Source organism: Coturnix japonica, chromosome 15, assembly GCF_001577835.2.
Source record: "Coturnix japonica isolate 7356 chromosome 15, Coturnix japonica 2.1, whole genome shotgun sequence".
Taxonomy (NCBI): Eukaryota; Metazoa; Chordata; class Aves; order Galliformes; family Phasianidae; genus Coturnix; species Coturnix japonica.
The window spans coordinates 6211493-6239282 of NC_029530.1; the positions used below are offsets into that span (position 1 = coordinate 6211493).

A 27790-nucleotide genomic window follows, 5' to 3' on the forward strand; every position below is an offset into this window, starting at 1 on the left:
ATGGAGAGGGGAGCAGGGAAGCCTGAAAAGCCGGGGGGTCTTGAAGACGAGGGGCAACGAACTGCAGCCTACGGGTTGGAGGAGGGGGGAGATTCCTGGGGCAGAGGGAGTCATAGGGGACTGCGGGGAGCCGGGAAGAACCGGGGAGAGCTGGAGGGAAGCCGGGGGGGGCCGGGGAGCCGCGGGCGGGGCTGCAGCGCACGGCGCAGCGCGGGGGCCGGGGCGGCCGCCGTTGCCCTCCCCCGCCGCTCGGCTCCGCTCGGCTTCGTTCCCCTCCTCTCCTCCCTCCGCCGCGTCGCTCCCCCGCGCCGGCTCCGGCTCCGGCAGCAGCCCCAGCCCCAGCCCCAGCCCCAGCCCCCGCCCCCGGCCCGGCCCCGCTCGCTTCGCCTCCGCTCGCTTCGCAGAAGCACGGAGGCTCCGCCGCACCCGCCGCCGCCGCCGCACGATGCCGGGGCCCCGCGGGCTCTGCCTGCTCGCCCTGCTGCTGCTGGGCAGCCCCGCGGCCCCGCGCCCAGGTAAGCGGGGCGGAGCGGGGCGGAGCGGGACCGCGGCCCCGGGGTCCTGAGCATCCCGGGGGTTGTTGGGTGGGCAGGATGGGGTTGGGGGGGGAGGGAAACAAGGCGGCTCGGGAGGGGCTGATGGAAGCGGACGGGCCCCCTCCCATGTGCACGGGGTCTTTGGGCCGGGCTGAAACTTCGGGCATTGCGGGACAGCGGCGGTTCAGCACCGCGGGGCGGGCAGCTCCCGGCCGGGATGCGGGGCTGCGGGACGCCGGGCTGGGTCCGATCGGGCGGACAACGGGCAGCGCTGTGACACCGGGCTGTGTCCGAGCGGGCTGTGACAATGGCAGCGCTGTCATAGCGGTGATGTGTCCGCCCGTGGAGCAGGGAGTTACCGGCAGCTGTTTGTTAACGGGGGCTGTGTCCTTTTGGAGGAAGCAAACTGTGCCTTGTCGGGGTTTGTGTACTACCGAGGCCGTGTGCTAATAATGAAGACTGTTTTCTACTGGAAAGCTGTGTCCTAACGGTGGCCGAGAGCTACCGGGGCCGTGTCCCACAGGGGAGCCGTGTGCGGGTGCTGTGCTTTGGCAGGGATATGTGTGATGCTGGGATGCTGTACAGGGCAGCAATGCCCCACCAGGGAGCCATGCCCCAGCCGGGGGGCTGTATATTCATTCCACGTGTTTCACATTTCCACACAAACCTGCTCCCTTCTTCCTTTTCCCAACGTTGTGATGACGGACCTAAGAATAGGATTTGGGACCCATTTGCAGGTGACTTAACAAAGTCATTGCAAACTCGCGTGGTGCTTAGAGATTGCTAAACGGGTGCCTGCTCCTGCTCTCTGGTCGCTGGTCTGGGCAGTCGGCTCTGTGCAGTGCTGGCTCCATCACCGATGCGCATTGGACAGAGGGAGGACTGGAGAGGCCGGTGCCTGCCTGTGCTGCAGCGTTTGTGCAGGGCCTGAGAGACTGACCCCTAGGGCCGGTGGTTGGTTTTAGCAGAGATTAATAGCTCCTGGTGTCAGGAGTGCCGTGCAATGTTTCCTGCCTTGCTTTTGCTTCTGTTCTTGTGTCCAGACCGCATTAAAAGAGTTTGACTTTGCGCACAATCTATCCTTATTTCTGAGTAACGGAAGAGATCGTGGCGTTTACTCTCTCACCCGTGTCTGTGTTCTGCACATGACCACATAACAAGGAGTCAGACCTGAAGTCTATTTGCAGTTGGTGGCCTCCTGTTTCAGCACTGAAACAAACAGGCTGTTCCTCTGTTGTGCTGCAGACGCTGCCATACAGGCAGTGCTGAGCTACACTGGGAGATGTGCCTGGGGAGGTGTGTGTGGGGGGGCTGGGGGCAGAGCACCCACTGCGAGCAGCAGCCTGGCTTCTCCCAATAGGATTTGGCCCTGATGGCAAGCACGATCTGTCATTAATCTCAGGGCGGGAGAACACACTGTACCGAGCTCCTCTCGTGTTGGCAGAGTAGAAGCTGATAAATAGTTGACCCTTTGAGAGGTTTGGTGAATTAGCTCTGCAAAATCCCCAACTGCTGGCATCAGTGCTGGGAAAAGGGGCTGCGTGGCAGCTCTGTCCGTGCCGGGGGGACCTTTGTCCTTTGTGTGCTGGGGGTGACAGCCAGAGCTCAGATCCACAGTCCCTTCTGCTCTCAGCCTGGGAGGGGAGCGGGCTCATACCCTGCAGAAAGATGGCTTGTTGTGCTCCATCTGCCTGATCTTCCAGCTCATTCCTTCAAGGAACAATCCGTGCTGTGTGACGCTCACCAATCACTTGCTCCGCCGGTGGCTTTTTGGCGCTTTGCACTTGTGGAGTCATTTAGATCAACAGAGAGGAGGTGTGAAAGCCTCTCGGCAGGCACCGCTCTGTACCCACCCACCAGCACGGGGAGCAGCAGCATTGCAGGCAGCGAGGCACGGCCCTGCGGGGTGTGAGGGCAGCGAGCACAGCGATGGGGACATGGAGGGCTGTGTTCCAGAGTCATGCCGGGGACATTGCCAATTGTATTCCAGATCCATGCTGGGCACACTGCGAGCTGCGTGTCAGTACCACGCCGGGGACCTTGCCTGCCGTCGTTCGGATCGGGCTCCGTGTTCGATGCTCAGAGCTTTGCTCCCGGTCCTCGTTCCGGCTGCCGGCCGCTAGGGGTGGTGCCGAGACCGGCAAATCCTCCGCAGGGTCCGAAGTGGCCGAGCCCCGGGCACGGCCGACAGCAGCACACTCACTTGTGATCTGCCTTGTTTTCTCCTGCTGGCTTCTATTGGCTCGTTGTGACTCGCCTGGCCTCGCGAGGAGCACAGCATCAGAATCCATAAAGAAAATCAAGTGTGTCCTGCAGGAAGAGAGAGCTGGAGCAAGGTCTGCAACAAATGGACAGCATGTCTGCTGCCATCAGCATCACTCCGAGTGGTACCATCCCAAGGAATGAGATAACAGCTCCCATTCGGTGCTGGAGATAACAGGAATGGAGTTTGTCTGATCAGGAGCCATCAGCAGCCATAATACATAGCTCTGTTTTCCTCCCTGCTCCTTCAATGGAAGAACAAGTCCAGTCTGGATCAGTAGCAATAAAATCAAATGGAAGTCTGAGCCCTCTGCTTCTCCTGTATCTTTGCCATCATGCCCATATAGAGATGCTGTGTCAAATGTGCATTTTGTGGATGTTACAGTGTCACCCATGATCATACCTACACATTGTTCAGGGCCATGAGCCTCTCAGAAAGGCTATGGATACCCAACCCCTGGAGGTACCCAAGGCCAGGCTGGATGGCACGCCAGGCTGAGCTCTGTGTCATTTCTTCATCCCATTTTGTACGAAACAGATTTCTTCTTCTTCTTCCTTTTCTTAAATTGAAATGTTCTCTGCATGCTCAGACACCACGAGGCTTTTGATCTACAAGCAGCCTTACAGATCAGCGCATTTTACACCCTCTGTCACAGTGACGAGTACTGCCAGTTCCAGTGGGGGCTCTGAAACAGAATAACCTTCCAGGAGCCATCCAGAAGTTATTTACTTGATGGGATTTCATTTTTCCAATATATGAAAGTGATTACCGAACGGTAAAACACGCTCCAAGGAAATCCTGTTACAAAACACGGGCTATATTTTAATTAGCATAATGTACAGTTACATGGCTGCAACCAAAGCCTGCCAATAAATGTATCTTGCTGGAGTTCAGATAGATGCCTATAGAAAATATAGTGTGAGCAGCGCCTTTCCAATTTTCCAGTCCATCAGGATGCATCTACGCTCTTGTCAGGAGTATGAAATGGCTGAATGTGGAGCTAAGCAGCTCTGTGGCTGCAAGCACAGAGAGCAATGGGGCAGGGCATTGGGGACATGGGGGGCACATCCCTGCTGCCACCTGCAGGGATGTGGCAGTGGGAAGCAATGCACAGCCCAGCCTATGTGCAGAGAGCTGCTGGCTGCGTGTCCTAGAGCTCAACACGAGTGGAGCTGGGCACTGGTGGGTCCCTGCAGAACTTTCTGCTGGTGGCACTGGGTGTTTGGATTGTTTGCTGCACCCAAAGAGCAGAGGCAATGAGAAGGAAGGAGCTGAGGGATGGATGGCCCAAAAAGGCAGGTCAAGGGAGGATTTTGTGTTCTCCTGACCCAGGTTCCCTGCCATAGCCATCTCACATGGCTTGTCACAGCCCTTCCCAAAGGGGCCTCCTCTCCAGCCTTACCATGAGCATGTGGTGATGTGCAGATTGGTGGTCCTCCACCACACATCTGCATCAGCCAGGATGAGAGGAAGGAGAAATGCTTCCCAGTGAGCACAGTTTGGGGGAGAAGGGGAGACAGGGGGCAAGGAAGTGAAATAAGTCAACTCCTCACTCACTCAGTGACCCCTTTGCAAACCAGCTCTGCTCCCACCCTGCCTTCATCCATCAGCATTCCAGAAATGGGAGGAGTTCTGGGAGCTGGGACCTGCTGTGGAACCATCAGGTGCAGGAAGGGGGGGGCTCCTGCTCCTCCCAGGCAGTGCTATTTCTGCCCGGCATCTCTCTTAGCTGACATGGACATGGAATAGCAACTCCTTTGATGCACGTTGCTCTGAATTAGCATCATGCTGTTGAAGCCAGCGGAGTTGCACTGATTTGTAAAAGCAAGGAGATCACCGTGTGGCCCAGATCTGCTCTGCAGCAGGGAGGGTAGGGGGAGGAGCATGGACTTGGCCTCATAGTCACTGCTTTGACAACCCAGTGAGGTGACATAGGGGTGTCCAAACCCCAACAATCCATGAGGTCAGTCTGCATCCCTCCAGGGATGCATTTTCCCCTTTGTTCCTACTTTGCCTTACTGAAGTCCTTTGCTGCCATACCTCTGTGTGCTTGGTGTGTATGGGACAGAGCAGAGCACAGACACAGGAAATGGCTTTTTCTTTTTTTCCTCCTTCTTTCACTGTAGATGAGCCATAGGAGCAGCTGAGCCATAGGACCTCAGTGCTGCCCGAGCCTGGAATGGTTGTGATTCAAAGCAAGGACACCCTGCCCAGAGCCAGGGACAAGCACAGGTTTCCACAGATGCTTCTCTAATTCCTTGACCTCAGGCTCCCATCACTGCAGTAGGATGGGTCTGGCTGAAAGGCATCCAGCTGAAAAGCAGGAAGGAGGGATCTCAGCAAGCAGAGGGTTGGGGGCTCAGCTGTGGGTCCTGTCTGACAGAGCAAGAAGAGTAGGAAGGAAAAGGGCAGGATGGAGCCGGGACAGATGGCTGCAGCAGGCAGCTTCCACCGAGCCCATGTTGGCAGCAGGAGGCAGCTCACAGCCTGGCCAGGACAGCCGGCACCGGAGGTGTGATTCCAAATGCAAAGCTTTCGTCTAGAAAGAAAATTCAGTGCCAAATGCAGAAGCATCCAAAAGAAAAAAGAAAAGAATTCAAACTGTGACAGAAGTAATATATATATATATGTATATATATATATATATACATAAATGGTGGGGCTGATCCTGGAGCAGTGTGATCCACTCTAAGCAGGAAGGATGGAGGTGATGGGGCTTCTTGCAGACACTGTGAGGGTCATCCTGCAAGCAGTGTGAGAGCTGCTGAAGACATGAAATTAGCTGGAGCATCCAGGCACCAGCAAATAACGATAACGTGGTGGGAGTAAAGGAATGTTCAGGAAATTGGGCAATTCAGGGTGATTTTGGAGCCAGGCCGAAGAGCTGAAAATACTTAAAATTCAAGGGAGAATCTTCATCTGACTTTTTAGGGTGGATTAATGGAGCGTGTCTGCATTTGGTGGATGAGGTCCTTCATCTCCAGTAGATTGGTGGCTGGGGGACAATACAGGAGAAAAATCACTCCTGATGTCCCTTCCTCCATTCTCCTGAAGCTCTACAGCCCCATCCCACTGATGGGGCTCCGTGATGATACTCAGGGACTCAGCTTTCATTTTCTGATGATGATTTAAAGGCAATCTCAATATAAACCAGGCTATTCCTGACAGCCGTAAGTTTCCATTTGCCAAGTTGGCCAGTCCCTAAATGGGAAGGCTGCCCTCGTGTGATCCCCAAAGGAGAAGCAAGGTCTGCATTGCTGCTGAGTCTGGGCACAGTTCTGTATCCCAACCCATCCCAGGATTTGTTCCCCTTGTCCCTCATCACCCACCCACGTTATTCACACAGCACTCCTAAAATTGCTGTCTGATGCTATTTACATAACCACGAGAGCCGACGAGGTCCGAAACCCCGGCGTGCTCTAAATTGGTGCATTAAGTTGTGGAAAGAGGATTTGATCAATTTACCGAGAGCACAAATCAACAGAGCAGAATTTACAAACCCATCAAAAAAAGCGAGGTGACAGTTCAGAATTAATCCTCTGCCCGAGGCACACCATGTACCTCTGCAAACATCTCGCAGCATAAATATAGTTGAGAGATAGTAGAGGAAAATGTAACTCCTGATGCCTTTGTACACCGCCGGCAGAACGGCTGTAACGTCATCGGGAGATGAATGGGGCTAATGCTGCTGGAAAGGTGCTGTCGCATCCCACTTCATTTTTATCCAGGACTCAGCCCAAGTTGTTACAGGGAAATATTTCAATTTCACTTTGTGCTTGAATTCTGTGCTGTCCCCCAAATAATATCTCCCTGCTCATTTGTCTTCTTCATTCCTTCTTTCAAAAAGGAAGGGAACTTGGTTTACTTACACGCCTGCCTGGAGTAGGCAGATGGGATGCAAAGAGAACCGGAGCCAGTGCCTCTAGGGAATGAGATGCTCCGTGGGGTCATATGGGGCCAGTGTTGTGCTGCATAGGTTGCTGCAGTCAGGGACCAGGGCTGGTCAGCTGTGCAGTGACTAATGTAGGGTGCATCTATTGAATGCCATAGCATCCCCTGCCCCATTGCCTAGTACTATGCAGCATGCTACAGAGCCATGCTTTGTTACAGGCACGGGGCTGATTGCTGACGTGTTCAATGGGCTCTCTCCTAGGAATTCCAGGGGAGCTCTATACCCAATGAAGCATTGCTCCAGCAATGCAGCTACAGGGTAGACCCCTGGTTCTGGGCATCCCCAGTTTGGTGCTCAATAGCTCTGCTCATTGCATGGGGAGAGAAAACACCTTTCAGCCCCCAAAGCAAGCCCAGCACCCTGATGGCACAGAGACTGCTGCTTCTCCTGGGTGCTTTGGAGTGTTCCTCCTGTGAGATGCGGTGCAGGATACGTGCAGCCAGCTCAATGGGAAGCAGCTCTCACTGGAGCCTTATGGCTGATGCTCAGATGAAACCACTGAGGCAATTTCAATTAAAAGCAAATTTTTCAAGCTATCTAATCAAAAAAATATAAAGGCTTCCTTTCAGCTTTTGTTTCCAGCACGAAGAGGAGCCCGTGCCTGCAGCGGTGAAAAGGCTCTTTATTGTGTAGATGGCTGTGAAGGACAGAGCGCTGTGCTTCCCATTCAGGGATGTATTGAAGCTTTCTTGGAATCCATTAGGAAAGGTGGGGAGGGAGGGGTGCAAGAAACCAAGAGCCCCTGCAGCTGCAGCCTGGCTCTCTCCTGGCAGCGATGCAAGAGGATTAGCCCATTCCCCTGGAGGCACATCTTAGATTTTCCCAGTGCAAAATGTCTTCTATAGCTCCTAGCATTAAAAGCATTCAAATGCCTTTAGCTGATGCTTATTCAATGCTTCTGCAGTCCCAGTTATCAAACAGCTCATAGAATCATAGAATGACCTGGGTTGAAAAGGACCTCAAAGATCATCTAGTTTCAAACCTTCTGCCATGGGTAGCATTGCCAGTCAGCAGACCTGGCTGCCCAGAGCTCACACTTCTGCACCACAGACAGAAACCCCCCTATCTCCTTGCAAGGACTTCTCTGGCATGTCTGGGTGGCTCTGAGGAATGTCACCACCTCCTAGCCCTGTGTGTGCTCTGATCTACCCCTAGAAGCACTGGAGCAGAGGCTCTGGGCTCATTGTGCTGCTTCTTGCAACAAGGATACATCCCTGTGGGCACAGTGCAAGGCAGGGGGCTGCATTTCATCACCGCACACCGGTACATTGTCACCCAGCTGCAGAAATTGAATTGAGTCACAGCAAATAACATCTCCTCAAGTGACTCAAATTATCCAAGCTGACTTCCATGGGTAAGGGCTGTATTTTTCCACGTTGCTGCACCGCATGCATCAAACCGGCCTCGCAAGCAAAGGCTTTCTTAAGTTATACAGCATCGCCTCTTTGATCGAAACAAAGAGCCTGAAAGAACAGCAAAGGCAACAGTCTGCTTGAGTTCAGGATTACGAGCCCAGAGTTGGAGTCAACTCTGAGAAAGGCATTCAGCTCTGAAAAATTCCCTCCTAAGCCTCTCTGGCACTGCTCCCAGCTACAGTCCAGAGTGTTTGGTGATGGAAAACACGAGCTAGAAGTTGTGTTGAACCCGATGCTGCTCCTATCACTGCTCCATGAAGCCAGCTGTTGGGTTTCACACACACCAAGTACATCAGCCCCACCACACAGTGCCTGGCTTAGCCTAGCTGCAGCTCATTACCCACTGCTCTGTGCTACCTGTCCCTAATTGGCACAGAATGGAGCTGCTACTGGGGCATGGAGGTCATGAGCAGCAGCAGCCATTGTGTTTGATGAGAGTGGGACCCAGGGAATATGTGGGGACAGCCCAAATCCATTTCAGCAGGTGTTGGTCATTCCTAGAGCATTTACATCTGCGTGCCAAAGAGAATCATTTCACAGATGCATCTGTCTTAATCACATCATACTGCTATCAAAAGTACATGAAATATGACTGTTACCCCATAGGAACACAAACAATAGCAGTAGGAGGAGGAGAACTGACTGGGTTTGGACCACACACTGCTTTTTAATAATGTGCTGATTCTCTCCTTGCTGAGAAGAACAGAGTCAGGTACTTCCTCATTGTGTTTCCCAATCAGCGGGATGCGTCAGAAATAACGATATAGACAGAAAACATGCACAGGCACCAGCAACACGACACACACGTTGTACAAGAATATATGAGGAGCATCTGACAAAGGCCCCTCTCTGCACACTGATTCAGATATCAAAGCACTTGTGCATAGGCTTACTCAGTAATGCATTTTTTTTTTCCCAGAGCAGTAAAGCAAATGCTGTGTCAGGTACCTGCCAGATCCTCACTTTGGTGGGAAAAGAAAAGCTACAGGCCAGAAGGCTGTAACTCTGCTGTATGGGAAATCACAGCTTGAACCTCCGATTAATCAGCTGAAGCAAGTGTTGGGTCAGCTGTGGGAGCACAGGTGAGAGTAATTTAGCTGTGCTCCCGGAAGGGGTGGACATCGACTCCACCTCCTCTAAGCCCTCATTTAAGGGCTGACCACCAGTAAGGCAGCATCTCTTGGAGATTGCTCCCCAATGGAGATTGCCTCAGCTTTCTGGTCAAGACATCGACATTGGTGAGTTTTCCTTTGCTAATAACCTTTGACTATCTACCATCATCTTTGTTAGCATCTTTATATTAGCCACCCTTACACCTGCAAAAGGATCCTCCATCCATTTGGTTCAAGAGCCAGGGTTTAGGACAAAACCAATCCTCCAGGACTGGAATACAAGGGCTTTCTCACTTAAATTGATCTAGCTGTGCTTAATGATCCATCCTGTCCACCTGAGCACCCATCTGGGGTAGAAATACGTCAGCACCCATCAAAGCTGATCTGGTACATAAGGCAGAGCTCTGCTGTTTGCTTCACCTGATTTTTGAGGTACTTCCAGCCCCCTGGCTCTTCATTTAGGGGGGGACATGGGGATTTTCTGTGGGCTCATGTGGGCAGCAACGTCATGAGCAGAGGCTCAAGTCCTGGCCCCACATGGCTTATGGGGTGCATAGAACTGACAGTCTTCAGGAAGCTCATTAGCAGGGAGAGACTCGTTAGCAGAGAGAGGCTCATTGCAGGGCCAGGGTAATGTCTATCTGATGAGTTGCATCACCAGGCTGGTGGCAAGCTCTCTGCCCTCACAGTGCCATATGGATAGGTGTGTGCATGGCTGCAGGTGAGTACTAGCTGCCACGCAGAGGACCTTGCTTCTTTGCTGGCACCACAGTGGCTTACAGAAATATCTTTGCTATCTTTGTTAATTAAAACAAAGTGCAATGGCTCATCATTAGGCTCTGTGGGGAAAAAACACACATGGGTTATCATCATTCTGCAGGACACAGAGCAGAAACAGAATTCATTCTGTTTAAAATGCAACTCGCTGATGTCTGATACTGATGATTAATTATATACAATACAGTGCCATTGAAGTGAAAGGGGTTGCCAGAGTGCAGGGCAGGGCAAAGCTCCCCAGAGCTGCTGCGATGCCTCCAGCAGGATCGGTCCATTTTTATGGGGGGGGGAAGCCAGATTAAAAGCTTGAACCTTTTATTTCTCCAGGCAAATCTTTTCTGAAGACGTTTTGGGAGACTGAGATCTGTTGGGCAGCCTTTTTGAGAGGGTGAATGTGTGCTGCAGGGGCACTGGGCTCTTCCCTGCTTGCTGGAAGCCTCCGAAACGGCGACTGTCCCGTAATCAATGCAGCCCAATAACTGCAATAACCACAGCCATCAGTAACCCGGCACTCACCCTGCCTTCCTGATTGTGAGCAGCGGGACTGTTTGCAAGCTGTCAGGAGTCATTAGGCGCTGGAGCAACGTCGTTTTAGAGGAGTATCACAAGGGTCTTTTCAAGGGCAGTGGCAGGCAGTAGGTGGGGAGAAAATGCAAAGGATGGCATTTCTTGGGACAAGTTCCTCAGCAGAAGCAGGAGGTCCCAGCTGAGTCCACTGTTATACGTGGGGTGGTGCTGGGCATGTGGCAGCACTCAAAGGGTTAACAGCTACATGTGCTTCCCGAGATCTGCTACAGTGCATCTTAATAGAGATGGAAGATTAATTATTTTAGTCCCAGATAGATGACTAGAATGGGCTTTTTGTATCTAAATATACTCTCTCTTCAGGAACCCATTTAATTTTATACCCAGATATAGATGACTGAGCTGGATGATTACTTGAGAAAGAAGGCACTTCTCTTCCCCCAGTCCAATTTGTAGCCTGAAATGCTGCCAGAGTGCTCTCTGCGGGCTGGTGCTGGGGTGCAGCATGGCAGCACGGCGTGGTGTGGGCAGCCCTGTGGGGCTGGGGCTGGGATTTCATCCTGCTGGGGCTGGAGGGGAGGGAGAAGGTTCAACTGAGCAGGGTAGCTCTATGGAGAGGTGTGATGTGCACACTGAATGTCAGTGCTGGCATTGCAGGGACATGGGGACCAAAACTGATGCCTGCGAGTGAAGAGCGCATTGATTCCAGCTCCATGGAGCAGCACTGGGGAGGAAAATCCATTTTCCTCATAGCTCGGAGAAGTGTATAATTTCCAGGCATCTGTCAGGCGGCTGCGGATCGTTAGAGCAGTTACGAGCTTCTCTGGAGCATGGCGAGGATGTTTGCAAGTGTAATTCCTGTATTTGTGGCAGTGAAACAAACCAGGCATGAGCAGCATGGATCCCCCGTTAGGGTGGCTTTCAGAGGCCAAAATGTTCCCCCACCCTGGACCAATCTCCACTGGAGCCCAGGGCCAGTCCTGAGCTGAGCCAAGAGCATTTGGAAAGTGATTTCTTCCAGCCTGCAGGCACAGCAGGAGCCAGCACCTCGGCCAGCCCTGCTACGCCTGTGTGCAGATGGTGACATGTGCCTGGGTTCCCTTTAGGACAACCAGGAGACCTCCAGGGGACCCCATCCTTGGGCTGCAGAGCAGTGCCCGGGCAGCATCCCACCAGGCTCAGGGCTGTGCTTCTCTCAGGTTGCAGACGGACAGAGGGACAGTGTGGGGGAGGCAGTGCCACGTCCCAGTGCCCTCCGTGCCCACTGCACTCCTCCATTTCCAGCATCCTCTGCCGGTAATGAGGCATTTCCATGGCAACCTTATTTGAGCGTTGCTGGTGACACAGATGTAAATTTTCAAATCAAAGATTCCCAACCTCATCCCTTAGAACACAAAGCAGCCCTGGAGCACACGGCAGCCCAGACACCCATCCTGGAGCCATCCCATCTCATTGCCCCACTGCAGATGGGCCGCGACGCAGACCCCAGGGGCAGCTCCTCCTCTGGCTGTGCTTATCTGCGCTCCCACGCGGATGACTCACCGTGATTAGATGGCTCCTATTTTATTTGCTTATGGGTTGGACCGGCAGGATGTTCTTAAGGAAACTTTCTTCTTTTTTTTTTTTTTTCCTTGGAAAAAGTTAATTTGCTGAAATAGTAACTGCGGGTAGGAGCGGGAGATGCAAGTTTCCTGTTGGGAGGCATGTGGGGATCTGGGCAGCATCGCTCTGTTTTGACACTTTGGAAATGAAAGGCTGTTTTGATTCAGGCTTTTTATTCATTTATTTCTTTTCTGCTCTTCAAGATTTAAGGCAAAAAGAAAATTGTTTTAAGATTTGAAACCAAACCAAGCCACTTCCTAGCCATTGCTCTGGTGGGTTTGGATGGACCCAACCTGCTTTTTCTTCAGATCCCTGCTTCATACTCAAGCTGTCTTTTCCGCTCTCTGTGGCTGTGAAACCCACCTGGTGTTGCATGGGATGTGTTCCTGCCCCTTCCCCTGGAGGCTGCAGGGCTACTGAGCACCAGGCATTGCTGCAGGACCACTGCTGCAGTCTCAGTGCCCATCAACCTGCTGGAGCCCAGCATCAGAATGAGCAGCACCGTTAATAGCATCCCCGTAAGCTCATCAAGGCACGGCTATAATCAGCTCACTAAAGCCTTTAGGACAGAGCTATGAGCCCCAGCAATCAATCTGCAGTGCTCTGGTTCCTGGGCAGCGATAGCATCATGTTAGCATTAGGAAGCTGGCAATGCAGCCGCTCACAGCTCGGCTCATTCAGGAGCGCAGAAGCAAAATGAGTGCCTGATGATTACTTCAGCATCCTTTTATCAAGCATTTGCAGCTCCCTAATTCTGCTAAGCCCCTCCAGCTGAGGTGCTGGCGGCAATCAGATCTCCCTGCTCCCCACAGCAGCACATGGGCACGTGCCATTGCTGGCCGAGTGACCCAGACCCATCACTGTGGGGACCACTGTGTCCTTGGAGTGCTGAGAAATCCCCTTTTGTTGTTACAGAGAACAGGAGCTGATAGTGAATGGAAATGTGGTGAAGGGGAGAGCTTTGGCTTGCATTTAATTGGTTTCTTTTGTATTGCATGGCCGTGCAGCCTCCTTCACTGCTTTGCTTGGTATGCAACTTTCTGCACTGTTGGTGCATCTGGGTCGTTGTAACAAACCCCAAACCACAACGGGGAGTCTGTGCTGCACACGCACAGCCCATGGGCAGTGAACAGGTCTGTTTCTGAGCAGCAGGAAAACTGAAGCCTTCAAAACTGCAGTAAAACTCAACAGCCCCTAAATGGGTGGGTAGATGATACCCTACATGCACATGGGGGGGGCAGTGCCACCCCAAAGCCTCATTCCTTCTGGAGCTACCCCCGCCGCCTCCCCTTGCAGGGAGCGCTTCCTACTGCAGCTAATATAAAGCACGGGGGAGTGGATGCATCCTCTGAGCAGAGCTCCTTCCTCTGCTCACATAGCGGATCCCAGAATAGCCCGGGGAGGAGCTGCCGCTTTGCATCAGGTCCCTTTTGCTCCACACTTTCCTGGACGTTTCGTGCAGCAGTCTAAGCACCCTGCAGAGCATCCCATTGGCACTCCAACCCCAGGGCTGCAAACACCGCTGCTGCCCCAGCGGATCCTTTGCAGCCTGCAGGCAGCCGCAACGTGTTCAAGATAAAGCGACAGGATAAGCCCCTTGTATGCTGTGATAGCGTTCCTTTCTCCAGAGCTGGTTTAGCAGATTAGATCAAGGTCAAACACGATCATGTCTCTCCCAGCAGCTCAGTATCTCTGGATCAATTGTGCAGAGCAGAAGGGATTTGCAGCCGGGCAGTGTTCTGCTGCTCCTCCCTCTTGGATGGCAGGAGGCTCCTGCAGTATTTTCTTTCCCTCAGATATTTGCCTAAATACATCATCTGAAAGGCCATCTGTAATGCAGAGGTGAAACCACCACGAGGCCTTACAAGGCCAATAGGGATTTGCTGCCAATCAGCCTGTCTGGCCTGAGGCAGAACCCCTTCCTGCACCTGGGGACACAGAGCTGGTTTGGCAGTGGCAACCTGAGTTAACATCACTGGTCACTTCTCCTTGCAGCCCTCACCTCCCTGCCCCAGCCCAAGCAGCCATTCACTTCCTTGAAATACACATTTGCCCTTTACAAACTGAAGCATGTTAAGTACCTCATTACGGAGCCGTGCTACAGAGTGTTTTATTTCATGCTTTGTTAAGGATAGAACCATTTAAATGCTTCCTGGCAAAGGATCTAATAAGAAATTAGTCAACTTTCCAAAAGCATAAAATACAGCTTAACAGCAACATCCATTATGAACGGGAGCTCACATGGCTGATTTTTGCTGTTTCTGTTAATGCTGTGATTGCAGGGGGGCAGGTCCTTGCAGGAGCACCTTGTGTGTCACTGTGTCCCCCACTTGGTGCAGGGGCCAGCAGGATGGGATGCTCAGGGACAGAGTCCAGTGCCACTGTCCCTTTTTACAGGACCGTAGAATCATTAGGGTTGGAAAAGACCTCTGAGATCACCAAGTCCAGCCCCAACCCACTACCAGTATGTCAACACAGCCACATCCCTGAGTGCCACATCCACACATTCCTTGAACGCATCAGGGAACAGTAACCCCACCACCCCCCTGGGCAGCCTGTGTCAGTGCATCACTGCTCTCTCTCTGTTCCTAATATTCAGCCTGAGCTTCCCCTGGCACGACATGAGTCCTGATGTGTGCACTGGGGGAGGCTGAACCCAGCTGTGGTAGGACCACATGTAGGACCCTGCAGCAGGTCCTACAGGAGCCCAGCACACCCCAGTCACCACCACATGTTGAGCTCCTTCCCTGGCGACTGCTGTTTCCATGGAAAACGTTGACTCTCTGCTTTGTGCAGCACTTCACGGAGCTGCGGTGCTGCTCGGGGCTTATTGTACACTGTGGGCTGCAGCCCAATCAGACCCGGTGGTGGTGAATACATCTGTGCTTCTCGCAATTATGCTCGGTGGTAGCAGGGCTTTGGGGACTCTTTGTCTCCTGCAGGCTGCCCTGCTTGGAGCAGAAGGTCGGGGCTGACTAGGGAGAAGCTTTTCAATCCCAAGTTGTGCGTTGATGCCAGGCAGCGGGGCAGCTGCTCTCCATCAGGCAGCAGCAGGGAAGACAATGGGGGATGGCATGGCCTAATCAGGCTCTTTGAAATGACAGTATTTACTGATGACAATTGCACAAATAAAGGCTTTTCATAGAGGCCAAGCCAGAGAACAAACTCAGCACGAGCAAGCAGACCTCTTTGAGCAGCTGACCTTGGGATAAAGAGACCAAACAGCAGCTCTGAGACTGCGCAATAAGGTTCCAGTAGAAACCAAGCTTACAGGGAATCAGCGTGGGTTCGTTATTGCCTCCCCACTATTAGCAGACAGAGGGATCTCCACCACCTGCAGCTCCCAGAGGGCTGATCCCATGGCATGGCACAGCCCTGATCTCATGCCCAGCAACACTCAGTCCCACTTTCCCTATTCTTTTTGCAGATGGCCGCCCCGAGGCAGCACTGCTCCCTGCCAGCCCTCGTCCACTGCCTGCAGATGAAGCAAGTATGGGAGGACCCAGGCAGAGTGCAGCCTTCAACCTGCTGCCTGCTGCTGAAGACAGCCCCAAGCCAGCGATGGAGGGACCATCACTGCATGCACAGAGCCATATCTCAGCAGCACCCACCAGAGACCCCGGGGCTGATACCAAGCAGACTTTCCCTGCTAAGAAAAAACCGCCTGCCCTAAAGCACAGCAACACAACGAGGAAGCAGCTGAAGGCCAAGCCCACTCTGCCAGGGCTCTCCAGGGCAGTGAGCACACAGGGCTCTGTGCTCCCCATGTCCTCCCAAGAGCCACCCATTCCAATGGAGACAGTGGATGGGCAGCGGCAGAGCCCCCCCGAGCTGCCTGTATGGGGTCCAACCAGCCGCCCTGTGTTGCAAATCTCCCCTTCAGCCCCACTGCCATCAACTGCTCAGCCCTTCCCTGATGGCCCTGGTGACATGGACACAGGTCCCACAGCAGCTCCTGATAGTGCCATTAACCAGATGGACAGTGCTGAGAGTGAGATGAATGGCTCTGCCTCGGAGGAGAGCCAAGAAACCACCACCTCCACCATCATCACCACCACCGTCATCACCACAGAGCCCACCCCGGGTAAGGGAACACAGGGACACGGTGCCATCAGCGAGTGGGATATGGGGTGGGGATATGGCAGCTGTGGGGTGCAGCTCTGGCTTCTAGAGCTGCCAATATCCTTAATGATTGTGGTGAGGGGTGCTCGAGGAGGGTGTCACCACCTCAAGGACCTCTGGTGAGGAGGGTAGCTTCCTTAGCCACAGTTTTCCATCCCAAACTGGAAGTGAGGAGTTACAGGCTGTTGGAGGGGAGGTTGGGGGGGTGGGGGGGTAAGCTGTGCCCTGGGCAGCCACTGATGTGCATCCTCCAGTGCGCTGCAGTGTGAGCTTCTATGACCCCGAGGGCTACATCGACTCCACGGATTACCCCCCGCTGCCCCATCACAGCTTCCTGGAGTGCACCTACAACGTCACCGTTTACACGGGTTACGGCGTGGAGCTGCAGGTGAGAAGAGTGTCAGGGGACTGCTGCAGCTCTGCCCCCAGGCTCATGCTGCAGTACCCCTCCCCATTCCCACAGAGCCCTGGGTTTCATTTTGCTGCTGTTTCTGAGGCTTTTAGAGAAATGAAATCACAAAAGCACCACTGCTCGTGCTGGGTCTGGGCAGGGTTTGGGTCATCCCATGTGCCAGGGCACGTGGTAGCACATGGGAGCCCTCACATCTGCCTCATTTCCCCCCCTTGGAGTCTGAGGGAATCCCTCAGTGCCACACCACTCCCTTGCACTTTGGGAGTAATTAGCACAGGGAGGCAGCAGGGCTAATTGTGCCTCTCTGGAGGGCTGGTTTGGGGTTGGGGGGAGCAGTGGGTGTGCTGCTTGTCCCTGGCTGAGGGGTAGTGTCATCATGGGGAAGAGGCCCCACACCTCCAGAGCCCCCCCCTTGCCTCACCAGGTGCTGGCGGGTTCTCCTCCATCACTCCTTAATTATTTCACATGTACCAGCAGTGCGAACCAGCAGCACCGCGGCTAATTACATTGGGCAGGTGCTGAAGTAACACAGTGCAAGTTCCTCAGCTCTCGCGCTGCGATGGGGATAATTGGATAATGTTTAAGTGATTTTGATTTAATTCCCAGCTCCCGTAATGGAGATGAACAGGAACAACTCACTGGGAGGGGAGGGGCTGGGCAGTGAGCTCAGGGCTCCGCTTTCCCCTGGGTTTGCCAGGGTGCAGCATGGGGAGGGCTGAGCAATCCCAAGCATGGAGATCCTCTGCTTCCCAAAGGGCTGATTGTGATTCTTGCTGAGTAGGTCCTTGCTTGGCTTGCATCAGGATGTCTCACCAGGGCTGGGGGTCCCCAGCCTCCCTCCTCTCTCCCCCCACCCCAGCATCCCTGTTTTGCTCACAGCATCCTGCAGCAGCCCCAGCACACTCTGTCCCTGTGCCTTTTTTGCAGCAGCTCGAGAGCAGAGCAGCCGGCACTAAGAATATTTGACAAAATTGTCATTGTTTTTAAGAACCTTGAATTTTCTTGGCAGGAAATAGAATTTCCCTAAAGAGATTTTCTAGTGGGTGAACAAGCCTGGCAGCCTGAACCAAGGATCCCTCCTGCCTCCCCAGCAGGCTCTGCAGGAGCTGACATGGGTTCTGGCTCTGATCACAGCAGAACTTGTGCTCTGCAGGCCCTGGCAGGGCACCATTAACAGTGATTCTGCAAAATAAAGCAAAAGCTGCTCCTGGGTACAAGCCCCCATGCTGCACCCCAGCTGTTTTTGTCTCAGCCCCCTCCTGCAGCACTGAACGTAGCCAGGCAGTGGGATGAGGACGCAGCTGCTCCTGGTGCCATGCAATGAGGGGCTGCTGGAGCAAGGGGGGATGCTATGTGACAGGCTTAGGGCTGTGCCACGCAGCAAGCCCTACTTCTTGCAGTGCACACTGGTTGGCCCTGTAGCTCCCCAGCACCAGTCTCCCATGGGCTCTGCACATCTGTGGGGGTGGGGAGATGGGCACGCTGAAACAACAGCAACAAACCCTTCCCGTCACAACACCATTGAGAGGGTTTGCAATTACAGGCTGTGGCTGCGCTAAATATAGAGCCCCAGCCCTTGTGCACTTAAGGAAACAAATGATCTGATGAGCATCTTTCTGCTGAAATATGAGCCCATTTATTAAGCTAAATGGACACAAAATGTAAATGTGAGGTTACTTCACAGCTATTTCCAAATAATAATCAAAGCCTGTTGGGACTGCTCATTAGGAGTGTTTTCTGGGACTCCCCACCCAAGATGGGGATGGGGAGGGATCGTGGTGCACTGGGTATGGAGTGAACCATGAGCCCTATGCGAGTGCCGTAATGGGTGGATGCTCTATGCACGCGGGGCTGGGGGTGACCCACATATGGCCCCAGGATGCTGCCCTACAGCCCCACGTTTCTCCTCCCACCCAGGTGAAGAGCGTCAACCTGTCGGACGGGGAGGTGCTTTCCATCCGTGGAGTGGATGACGACACTCTGGTGGTGCTGGCCAACCAGACACTGCTGGTGGAGGGCCAGGTCATCCGCAGCCCCACCAACACCATCTCTGTCTACTTCCGTACCTTCCAGGATGAGGCGGTGGGAACCTTCCAGCTGCACTATCAGGGTGGGTGCCCTGGTCCCATGGGTACCGCAAGTGTTGCGTGCAGGGTGGGAACAAATAGGAGCCCCTGTCCTGCTGGGTCTGATAGCCACACATTTGCTCCTAGCCCCATTTCTGTCCCAGTTCTGCAGCTCTTCCTGCACAGGCTCTTGCTAAATTATCTATTTCTTTTTTTTTTTTTTTTTTCCTTGAGAAGCTATAAAAAATGGATGAGTTCAAGGAAATTCTTTCTAAAATAGAAACTGGGTCTGGTCAAAAAGCAGTGAGAGGTGGAAGGCAGTTTTGGATGCATGCAGACTGCCCCACAGCAGGCTCTGCTTGTGACATGGGACATGTGGCATGGCTGGGAGCAGGCAGCCCTGAGCTCTGCACTCTCTGTGCTCATTGCAGTGTTTATGCTGAGCTGCAGCTTCCCTCGAAGACCCGACTTTGGAGACGTCACCGTGATGGACCTGCACTCGGGTGGCATCGCTCACTTCCACTGCCACCTGGGCTACGAGCTGCAGGGCCCACACACGCTCACCTGCATCAACGCATCCCGGCCGCACTGGAGCAGCCCCGAGCCCATCTGCTCAGGTGTGGGCATGCAAATAGCAATGGCATAGGGGGAAACAGCAAAGCAAAAATAATACGGGTGCTTTGCGCTGCTTGTTGAATGCAGTCCTGACAGCGATGCTGGGCTGTTCTGTGGCAGCACAATGTGTCCCCTGCTGAGGTGGGTGAGAGGAGGTTATGGGGGCTATGCCCTTTTTTGCTCCTTACCTGCCCTGCTCTGCCTGGCAGCCCCCTGTGGAGGCACCGTGCACAACGCCACCATCGGCCGCGTCCTCTCGCCCAGCACCGCGGGCAACCAGTCAGGCAGCATGTACTGCGTGTGGGCCATCACAGCACCGCCGGGCCAGAAGCTGCACCTGCACTTCGAGAAGCTGCTGTTGGCTGAGAGGGACAGGTGAGGGGTTGGTTCCATTGGGCCTTGGCTCTGGGTGGGGTGGGAGCAAGAGGCAGAGTGTGGGATGGCAATTCCTAATGGGATGTCTGAGTGCTTAGGTTGGTGAATTTTCATTGGCACCATCTCTTCCAATTGCTGGATTTTGGGAGCAAAGAGAGAAGGGCTTGGGGGCTCCTCACATCCCCAGGGCATTGCATTATCCCCCTCCCACACACACACATACTCCTCCCTCTGGGGTCTGACCCCTGGTTCCTTGCACAGGATGGTGGTGTACAGTGGGGACAGCAACCGCTCGGCCGTGCTCTACGACTCGCTGCGTGCTGACAGTGTGCCCTTCGAGGGGGTGATCAGCGACGACTCCTCCATCCGCATCGACTTCCTTGCCGAGGAGCCCGCCGCCTCCACTGCCTTCAATATCCGCTTTGAAGGTGATGCTCTGCTGTCAGCTGGGGGGGCTGAGGGGCTGTGGGAAGGGGGCCAGCCCCTAGTAGTTGACATGCTGCTGTCCCCATGGTGCTGTCAGAATGCATGGTGAGCTGAACCTCCCTATGGCTGCAGAAGCTCCAGGGAATGCATTTCCTGAGCAAGAAAAAAGGAAAAGAGCAGGCTCGATGACAGGCAGTAATCCCAGGGAAGATTGCTCGGTAAATACAGCAGTAGCAACACAGAGAGTGCATTACTTATGCTGCCACACAAAGGAAGAAGTGGGGTTTGGTTAAGCCTGCATGGCTCAGGACAGATAAATGGTTGTTAATCCTAATTGCCTGTAATGAACACCACTGGCGTGGAGCACAGCTGAGCATGGCAGGGACAGGGGGACAGGTTCCTGGTGGGGTGGTGGCACTACCCTGATATCCCTGCAGCAAAGCCCAAAGCTGGGGGTGGGGGGAGCACTGGGGATGGGGCTGTGCTGCTTCCCAACCCCATGTGCACAATGCTAATGGAGGTTTTCCTGCAGCCTTTGAGCGGGGCCACTGCTACGAACCCTACATCCAGAATGGGAACTTCACCACCTCCGACCCCACCTACAACCTGGGCACCACCGTGGAGTTCACTTGTGACCCTGGGCATTCCTTGGAGCAGGGCCCTGCTGTCATTGAGTGTGTCAACATGCGAGACCCATATTGGAATGACACAGAGCCGCTGTGCAGAGGTCAGTGCCCACACCATGGGGCCGTGCCATGCTCTGGTGCAGGAGGGCTGAGCCCTGCCTCTCTGCTGCAGCCACATGTGGTGGGGAGCTGACAGCCATGGCTGGAGTGATCCTGTCTCCCAACTGGCCGGAGCCCTACACAGAGGGAGAGGATTGTATCTGGAGAGTCCACGTGAGTGAGGAGAAGAGGCTGTTTCTGGACATCCAACTGTGAGTTGTTCTCAGGCATTGGTGCATGTCCTGCCCCTGGCCCTGGGTCTGGGTCTGCCCAGTCCAGTTCCCTGCAGCACCCACCTCCAGCTCTGTGTCTGTTCTGCCCCTTCTGCCCTTCTCTCATCCCCTGCAATGTGCTCAGTACCCATTGCATTGCAGCACTCACTGCATTACAGCATCCATCACTTTGCAGCACCCATCCCATTACAGCACTCATTGCGCTGCAGCATCCTTTGCCTTACAGCACCCATTGCATTGCATTGCAGCACCCATTCACTGCATCTGGGGATAACTCAAGGAGGAACCTTGGGCATGTTTAAATGCTGCTAATGCAAAGGGAATCTCCTCAGTGCTATTTTGGGTTTTCAAGAGGAGGGCAAGTCTCAAGCAAGGGCTTAGAGTCAAATAGACTTTAAAGCTTCCTGTACAAAACACAATTCAGAGCTCCCCGTGAGGCTCTGCTGGATTTGTGGGCGCTCAGGCTGAGCAGGACTGGAGACCAGGCGATTTGAAGTCATCAGACATAAATGTCACCGAGAAAATCATGTTTGACAGAAAGCAGAGATTTACTACAAATGTCAGCTTGCCATGGGGATTAACTGGGCGCCTTCCAAGAACATTCTTAATAAAACGTTCAGGGATCGGCTGAGGCATCTCCAAACAAGGCTGAATCAAATGAGTGGACGTGTTGGGTGGGGGTCCCACTGTGTCTGAGCACACTCAGGGCCCAGGGTGCTGAGCAGCACAGTGGGATGGATCCTGCTCAGCACAGGGATGGATGTTCTGGATCAGCTGGGCACAGAATAGCGCTGGGCTCTGCCCCGAGGGCCTTATAAGGACATCTGCATGGGACACTGCACAGGTCATTGCATGGGATTTTGCATGGGATGTTGCACGTGGCGTTGCATGGGACATGGCATGGGATATCTGGAACCCAGCCTCGGAGCGGGGAGATGTTGCAGCCTCAGACGTGGCGCAGACTTCTCTTGCGGGCTCCGCTCCATCCGCGGGGCAGCACTGCACTCTGCTGGCGGCTGGGACTTGGCGGCTGCCAAAGCGGATCGGATCCGGCACCGGGAAGAGCTTTGCTGGATCTGCTGCTGCTGCTGCTGCTGCTGCCCAGAACTGCAGCGCTGCAGTCACCGCGGGGGTCACCGCTTGTCTCATGGGACCGGGTGTCAGTCTCCACGGGGATCTCGGATGAAATCTGGAAGCTGTGTTCTGTGGGTGTCCTTGGGAGGCCCATGTAGCTCCAAAGCCTACAGAGACCTGGGGTAGTGGGACAAAGCCTCAGCTCCTTCTCAGTGCCTACAACAGGAAGAGTGGTATAGGGCTGATGATGGGGCCAGGGCTGATGATGGGGCCAGGGCTGGAGGAGCAGCACTGCTGCTATGTTCAGAACAGACATCCCCAGAGCATCTCCCAAGCCCCTGGGGACAGGACAAGACCCCAGACAGGACACATGCAGTGTCAGGCAGAAAGCCACCTCATTGCCCCTTCATCCCACACCAAGCATCCTGCTGGTTCCCTGCCCAGCTGACCGAGCTCTTCTTTCCAGCCTGAACCTCACCAACAGTGACATCCTCACCATTTATGATGGGGACGAGCTCTCTGCCCGCATCCTGGGGCAGTACGTTGGCAGCAGTGGCCCCCAGAAGCTCTACTCCTCCAGCCCTGACCTCACTATCCGGTTCCACTCAGATCCTGCTGGACTTATCTTTGGGAAGGGTCAAGGATTCATCATGAACTACATAGGTAGGGAGCGGGGTGCTGGACTCATCCCTGGCCCTGACAGCACAGGGGGACAACACACAGCTGGAGCAGGGTCTGCAGGGGCTGGCTTTGCAATTGGGGATGACTGCTGGGCCACAGCTCCTCTCCAGCGCCAGCAACCCCTGCAGAACCCACAGCCTGCTACAGGGCTCTGGCTTTGGGGTGACTTCCAAAGGGTCCCCATTATCCCCAGTGCCATCTGAGGAGCCATATGCACGGGGTGACAGTCACCACTTGTCCCACAGAGGTGTCCCGCAATGACTCCTGCTCCGATCTGCCTGAGATCCAGAACGGTTGGAAGACCACATCACACACCGAGCTGGTGAGAGGGGCCAAGATCACCTACCAGTGTGACCCGGGTTATGACATCGTGGGGAGTGACACGCTCACCTGCCAGTGGGACCTCAGCTGGAGCAGCGACCCCCCTTTCTGTGAAAAGAGTGAGTGCCCCACTGCTCCACTCTGAGCAATGTACCCCGTGCCCCCAGCACCCACCCTGCATCCCCTCTTCTCCCCAGTTATGTACTGCACAGACCCAGGAGAGGTGGAGCACTCGACTCGCCTCATCTCTGACCCCGTGCTGCTGGTGGGTACCACTATCCAGTACACCTGCAATCCTGGCTTCGTGCTGGAAGGCAGCTCATTGCTGACCTGCTACAGCCGTGAGACCGGGACACCCATCTGGACCTCACGGCTCCCACACTGTGTCTGTGAGTGCTGCAGCCTTCACCTCCAGCTCTATGACAGCTCAGGAGCTGAACTTCCAGCCTCCTTCCCTTCTGCCCTTGTCTCACCCTGCAATGTGCTCCCTTCCAGCCGAGGAGTCTCTGGCCTGTGACAACCCAGGGCTGCCAGAAAATGGCTACCAAATCCTCTACAAACGCCTCTACCTGCCCGGCGAGTCTCTGACCTTCATGTGCTATGAGGGCTTCGAGCTCATGGGGGAGGTGACCATCAAATGCATACTGGGACAGCCGTCACATTGGAGTGGGCCACTGCCCATCTGCAAAGGTAGTTCATGGGAGAGAAGGTGGCACCCATTGGGGTAGGAAGCACATTTTGGGATGGGTATCACCTATTGGGGTGGGCAGTATTCACCACCTCTTGCTGGTGCCACCATTCCAGGCAGAGACATCCTACAGCCTGCTCACTCCCTGTGTGAGCTCTTAAAGAGAGCAACTGATTATTGAGTGCTGAAAGTCTTTAGCACATTCTGTGACCAAATCGGGTATGGAAAGCCTAGTACAAATGCCCATGGTAGCCTCAGCCTGGATATGTGAATCCCTTTGCATGCAAAGCTGTAGCACCCAGTGCACACCCAGCCACCTCCCAATAACTCTCCATTTCTCTTCCAGTCAATCAGGATAGCTTTGAGCACGCTCTGGAAGGTGAGTGACACATTTGCTGGATGAGCTCCTTGCACAACTCTGTGGATCCAAGCCCCACCTCACCACCACCTCCATGCTCTAGCCTGGCACCCTCAGGTGCTCTCCAGCCCAAAGCCCACAGCACTGCAGAGACACTGGGGCTGAGGCATGTGCATGCTGCAGGGAGCCGATAGAAGCTGCCCAGTGCTCCCAGTGCCCCTAGTCCCATGTGAGGGACTGGAGGAGTGGAGGCAGGGGGGCAGCAGAAGGTGCTGGGGGAAAAACCAGCGTAAGAGATCATGTCCTTTTAGTAGCAGAAGCTGCTGCAGAGACATCGTTGGAGGGGGGAAATATGGCCTTGGCCATCTTCATCCCAGTGCTGATCATCTCCTTGCTGCTGGGAGGAGCCTACATCTACATCACCAGGTAGGTGGGGTGCGGGTGGCAGAGCACCCCAGAGAGCATCACCATGCCCAAAGCCCAGCACAGGGCACCCCCTGCTGCCCCCAAGCCCAGGCTGATGGGGGGCATGAGGAGGGTCTCGCATTGCTGCAGGGCTGTGCAGCTGAGTGACTCTTGGCTCATCCCCAGGTGCCGGTACTACTCCAGCCTCCGCCTGCCTCTCATGTACTCCCACCCCTACAGCCAGATCACAGTAGAAACGGAATTTGACAACCCGATTTATGAGACAGGGGTGAGTGCTGCTGTGCCTTCCCTCCCCAGGTGGCCCCCAGGACATCTCTCACCAGTAGAATCATAGAACCATAGAATATCCCAAGTTGGAAGGGACCCATAAGGATCACCAAGTCCAACTCCTGGCTCTGCAAAGCCAATGGGGTGATCATCCCAAATCGCAGCTGCTGCCCTAAAATGGCTTTTTCCTTCTTTCCAGGAAACAAGAGAATATGAAGTTTCGATATAAAGGCAAGAGAGTCTCCAGCTGCGAACTTAATGTGCTCTCATAGAACTTCCTCAGTAACTAATCCAGAGACTATGTGGAGTTTGGTTGGACCCCTGGACCTGCTGTTGTCTTTCCTTTTGCCTCCTTATTGAAGATTTTACTGTTTTCTTCACTGTATTTATTCTATTTAAACTGCTCTAGGTGCGCTGCAGAGCCATGGGGTCTGTGCCTGGACCCCGAGGTGGGCAGCGGTGGCACACAGTGACCGAGCACCATCCCCCCATCCCCCGGCCATGCAGCCTCAGAGGGGTTTTGCAGTTCTTCTCTTGTTAAAAATTAAGTGTCTCCATTGAAAGAGCCTGCCATTGATTGCTCGGAGATTAAATAGGCCAGGGTTTGCTGCACCCATGGCTTTACCCATAGCACGGGTGGCACGGCTGGGATGATGGGACTGCTGCTCTGTGTTCCTCTTCAGTGCCACCACCACCACCAGGACAGCCCAAGCATTGCTGCAGGCTGCTGTGCCCCTTTGCCCCACAGTAGTATCTCAGGGTAAGCACGGACCTGGCCCCATGGGGGCTGCCGCCTGCCTCGGGGTGCTGGGCCATGTGTCCCCAAGCTACTGGGGCCCTCAAGGTTTGCACTTTGCTCACAGGCAGAGCCCACCCAGGCTATGGCAAGGGGCAGGGGTGAAGGTGGAGATTTGCTGGGCAGCAGGGCCAGGCTCCAGCATGGATATGGGGGGCAGAGGGGCAGAATCAGCCCTTAGCACCGCTCTGATGGAGGTGGACCCCACAGCAGCTTCACTTTGGGCCTCAGCATCTCCCACACTGCTTGACTTTGGGTGCAGTCCCCAGAGCTGGGCAGTGGGCTGTGGGTGGGCAGTGATGCCCCACTACATCCCTGGGCTGCTGCTGTCTTCTTTTGTCCTTGTAGAATGGCAGTGTAACCACGACCATGTTGGAGAGTCTGTTTTAGTTTAGGGATGGTTAGTGCATCTCTGCAGTGTACAGCTGAGACTTAGATCGGGTTTCTTTGGTTTTGGTTTATGGTTTTCTTTTCCTTTAAAAAGAAAAAAAAAAAAAACAAAGAATGTGTGTTTGTAATTTGTAAAGGTTAAAAAAAGAAAAAAAAAAAGAAAAAAAAAAGTGCCAAAAAAAATATGTACTAAGCATTTCATTTCCCTTCATACATGTCTGTTTTTATAAGAACAATGTGAAAATTGCTGGGATTAAATATTTTTGAACATGATCAAGTCCTTCCGTGGGAAGCTGTAGTGTTCGGTGTAACCTTAATACAACTTGTGCTGTGTTTTTCAATGCTTGAAGTCAGTCTGCAGAGCTCGGAGCTGTTGAATGGCAGTGGCTTGGCCTCGTTGTGCTGTAGTGATAGGAGTGGGTTGGGGCTGGGCACCTTGTTGCGTGGTGACCACATCCCAAGGGCCAGATCCTGCCCTGGTGCAGCCCCACAGCTTGTGTCCAAGGGATGGAGTGGTGATGGCTCTCTGCAGGGATAAGTACTGAGCCATAAGGCCATGTGTGGCCGCTCTGTCCCAGCCTAATTGGCAGGCAGCACCCCTGGGACCCCCTGAGATCCCTGCCTTTGGAACTCCTGGAACCCTTCTGAAACCCTGTTTGGACTTCTGGGAATCCTGGGACCTTGCTGAGACCCCTCCTGGGATCCCAATAGGACCTCTGTGAAAGTTAGGACCCCCCTGGGACCCCTTCCTTGAGACTCCTGGAACCCTGCAGGGACCTTCCTTGGAATTCTAGGACCCCTGAGACCTTGCTGAGACCCCTTCTGGGATCCTGATGAGGTTCTTTTCGCTCTTCAATGGGAACCTACTGGGTCCTCTGGGAATGCTGGGACTCCCCTTGGGATCCCACCGGGTGATGTGGGCAGGGGGAGCAGCTGCCTGGATTCTCTAGCAGGGGAAGGGGTTGGAGACACACAGCCCCAAAGGCAATGCCCTATGCTGAGGGAGCTGAGCCTTCCCCGTGCATCTATGCAGCTCCACACACACAGTGCAGTGACATCACCCTTGCTTTTCAAAAAGGTGATGATGTGCCACGAGCTAATAGCTTCATTTAGTGGCTGTCAGGCTAATGCACGGCAGGGTGAAGGAGCCAAAGCTCTGATGTGGAGCGCTCCCCGGGGTGGAAGCTTGGGTTATTTTTGGATAGAGATGGCAAGAGAATAAAAATGAAGGGGGGGGGAACCTCGAAGCTGCTGCTTCTCCTCGATGATGTAAAGCAGGAGCCAAGCCTGGCCTCCCGCTGTGTGCCATGGCTCGAGCTCAGTCTGGGCACAGCTGGCCAGCATCCCTCTGCACAGAGGATGCTTGTAGAGCCGGAAGGGTTCCACGTGGCCATCCCAGAGCTGGATATGTTCTCAGCAGGAGCTCTAACCTGGCCTGAGGAGCGTGGGAGCAGCAGGGTGGGCCTGGCTGAGCACAGAGGGGTGGGGCAGCAGGTCATCCCCTCCTCTCACACCTCTCAGAGCTCTCCCAGCTGGGAGGAAATCTCCCTTGCAAACCAGCTGCAGCACAAAGAGGGGCTGGGGAGGAAAACAGCAAGCAAGCAGGAGGCAGAAAGGCTCAAGACAAACTGGT

General features: G+C 54.2%; 1 protein-coding gene across 2 annotated transcripts; it reads left to right on the top strand.

The window, feature by feature from the left end:
* Nucleotides 1-379: 379 nt before the first annotated feature.
* Nucleotides 380-26468, top strand: SEZ6L (seizure related 6 homolog like). 2 transcript variants are annotated; one of them, XM_015878465.2, is made up of 17 exons: nucleotides 380-515; nucleotides 15610-16266; nucleotides 16559-16692; nucleotides 18634-18826; nucleotides 19214-19399; nucleotides 19607-19772; nucleotides 20034-20200; nucleotides 20731-20925; nucleotides 20997-21135; nucleotides 22697-22893; nucleotides 23157-23351; nucleotides 23430-23621; nucleotides 23728-23922; nucleotides 24267-24299; nucleotides 24593-24704; nucleotides 24870-24972; nucleotides 25171-26468. In XM_015878465.2, the coding sequence occupies exons 1-17, from the start codon at nucleotides 446-448 to the stop codon at nucleotides 25198-25200; spliced, it is 2964 nt and encodes a 987-aa protein (XP_015733951.1). In that variant the 5' UTR covers nucleotides 380-445; the 3' UTR covers nucleotides 25201-26468. The 2 variants fall into 2 exon arrangements, with proteins under 2 accessions (XP_015733951.1, XP_015733950.1); XM_015878464.2 differs by having other exon boundaries at nucleotides 381-515; nucleotides 24590-24704.
* The last annotated feature ends 1322 nt before the right edge of the window (nucleotides 26469-27790 follow it).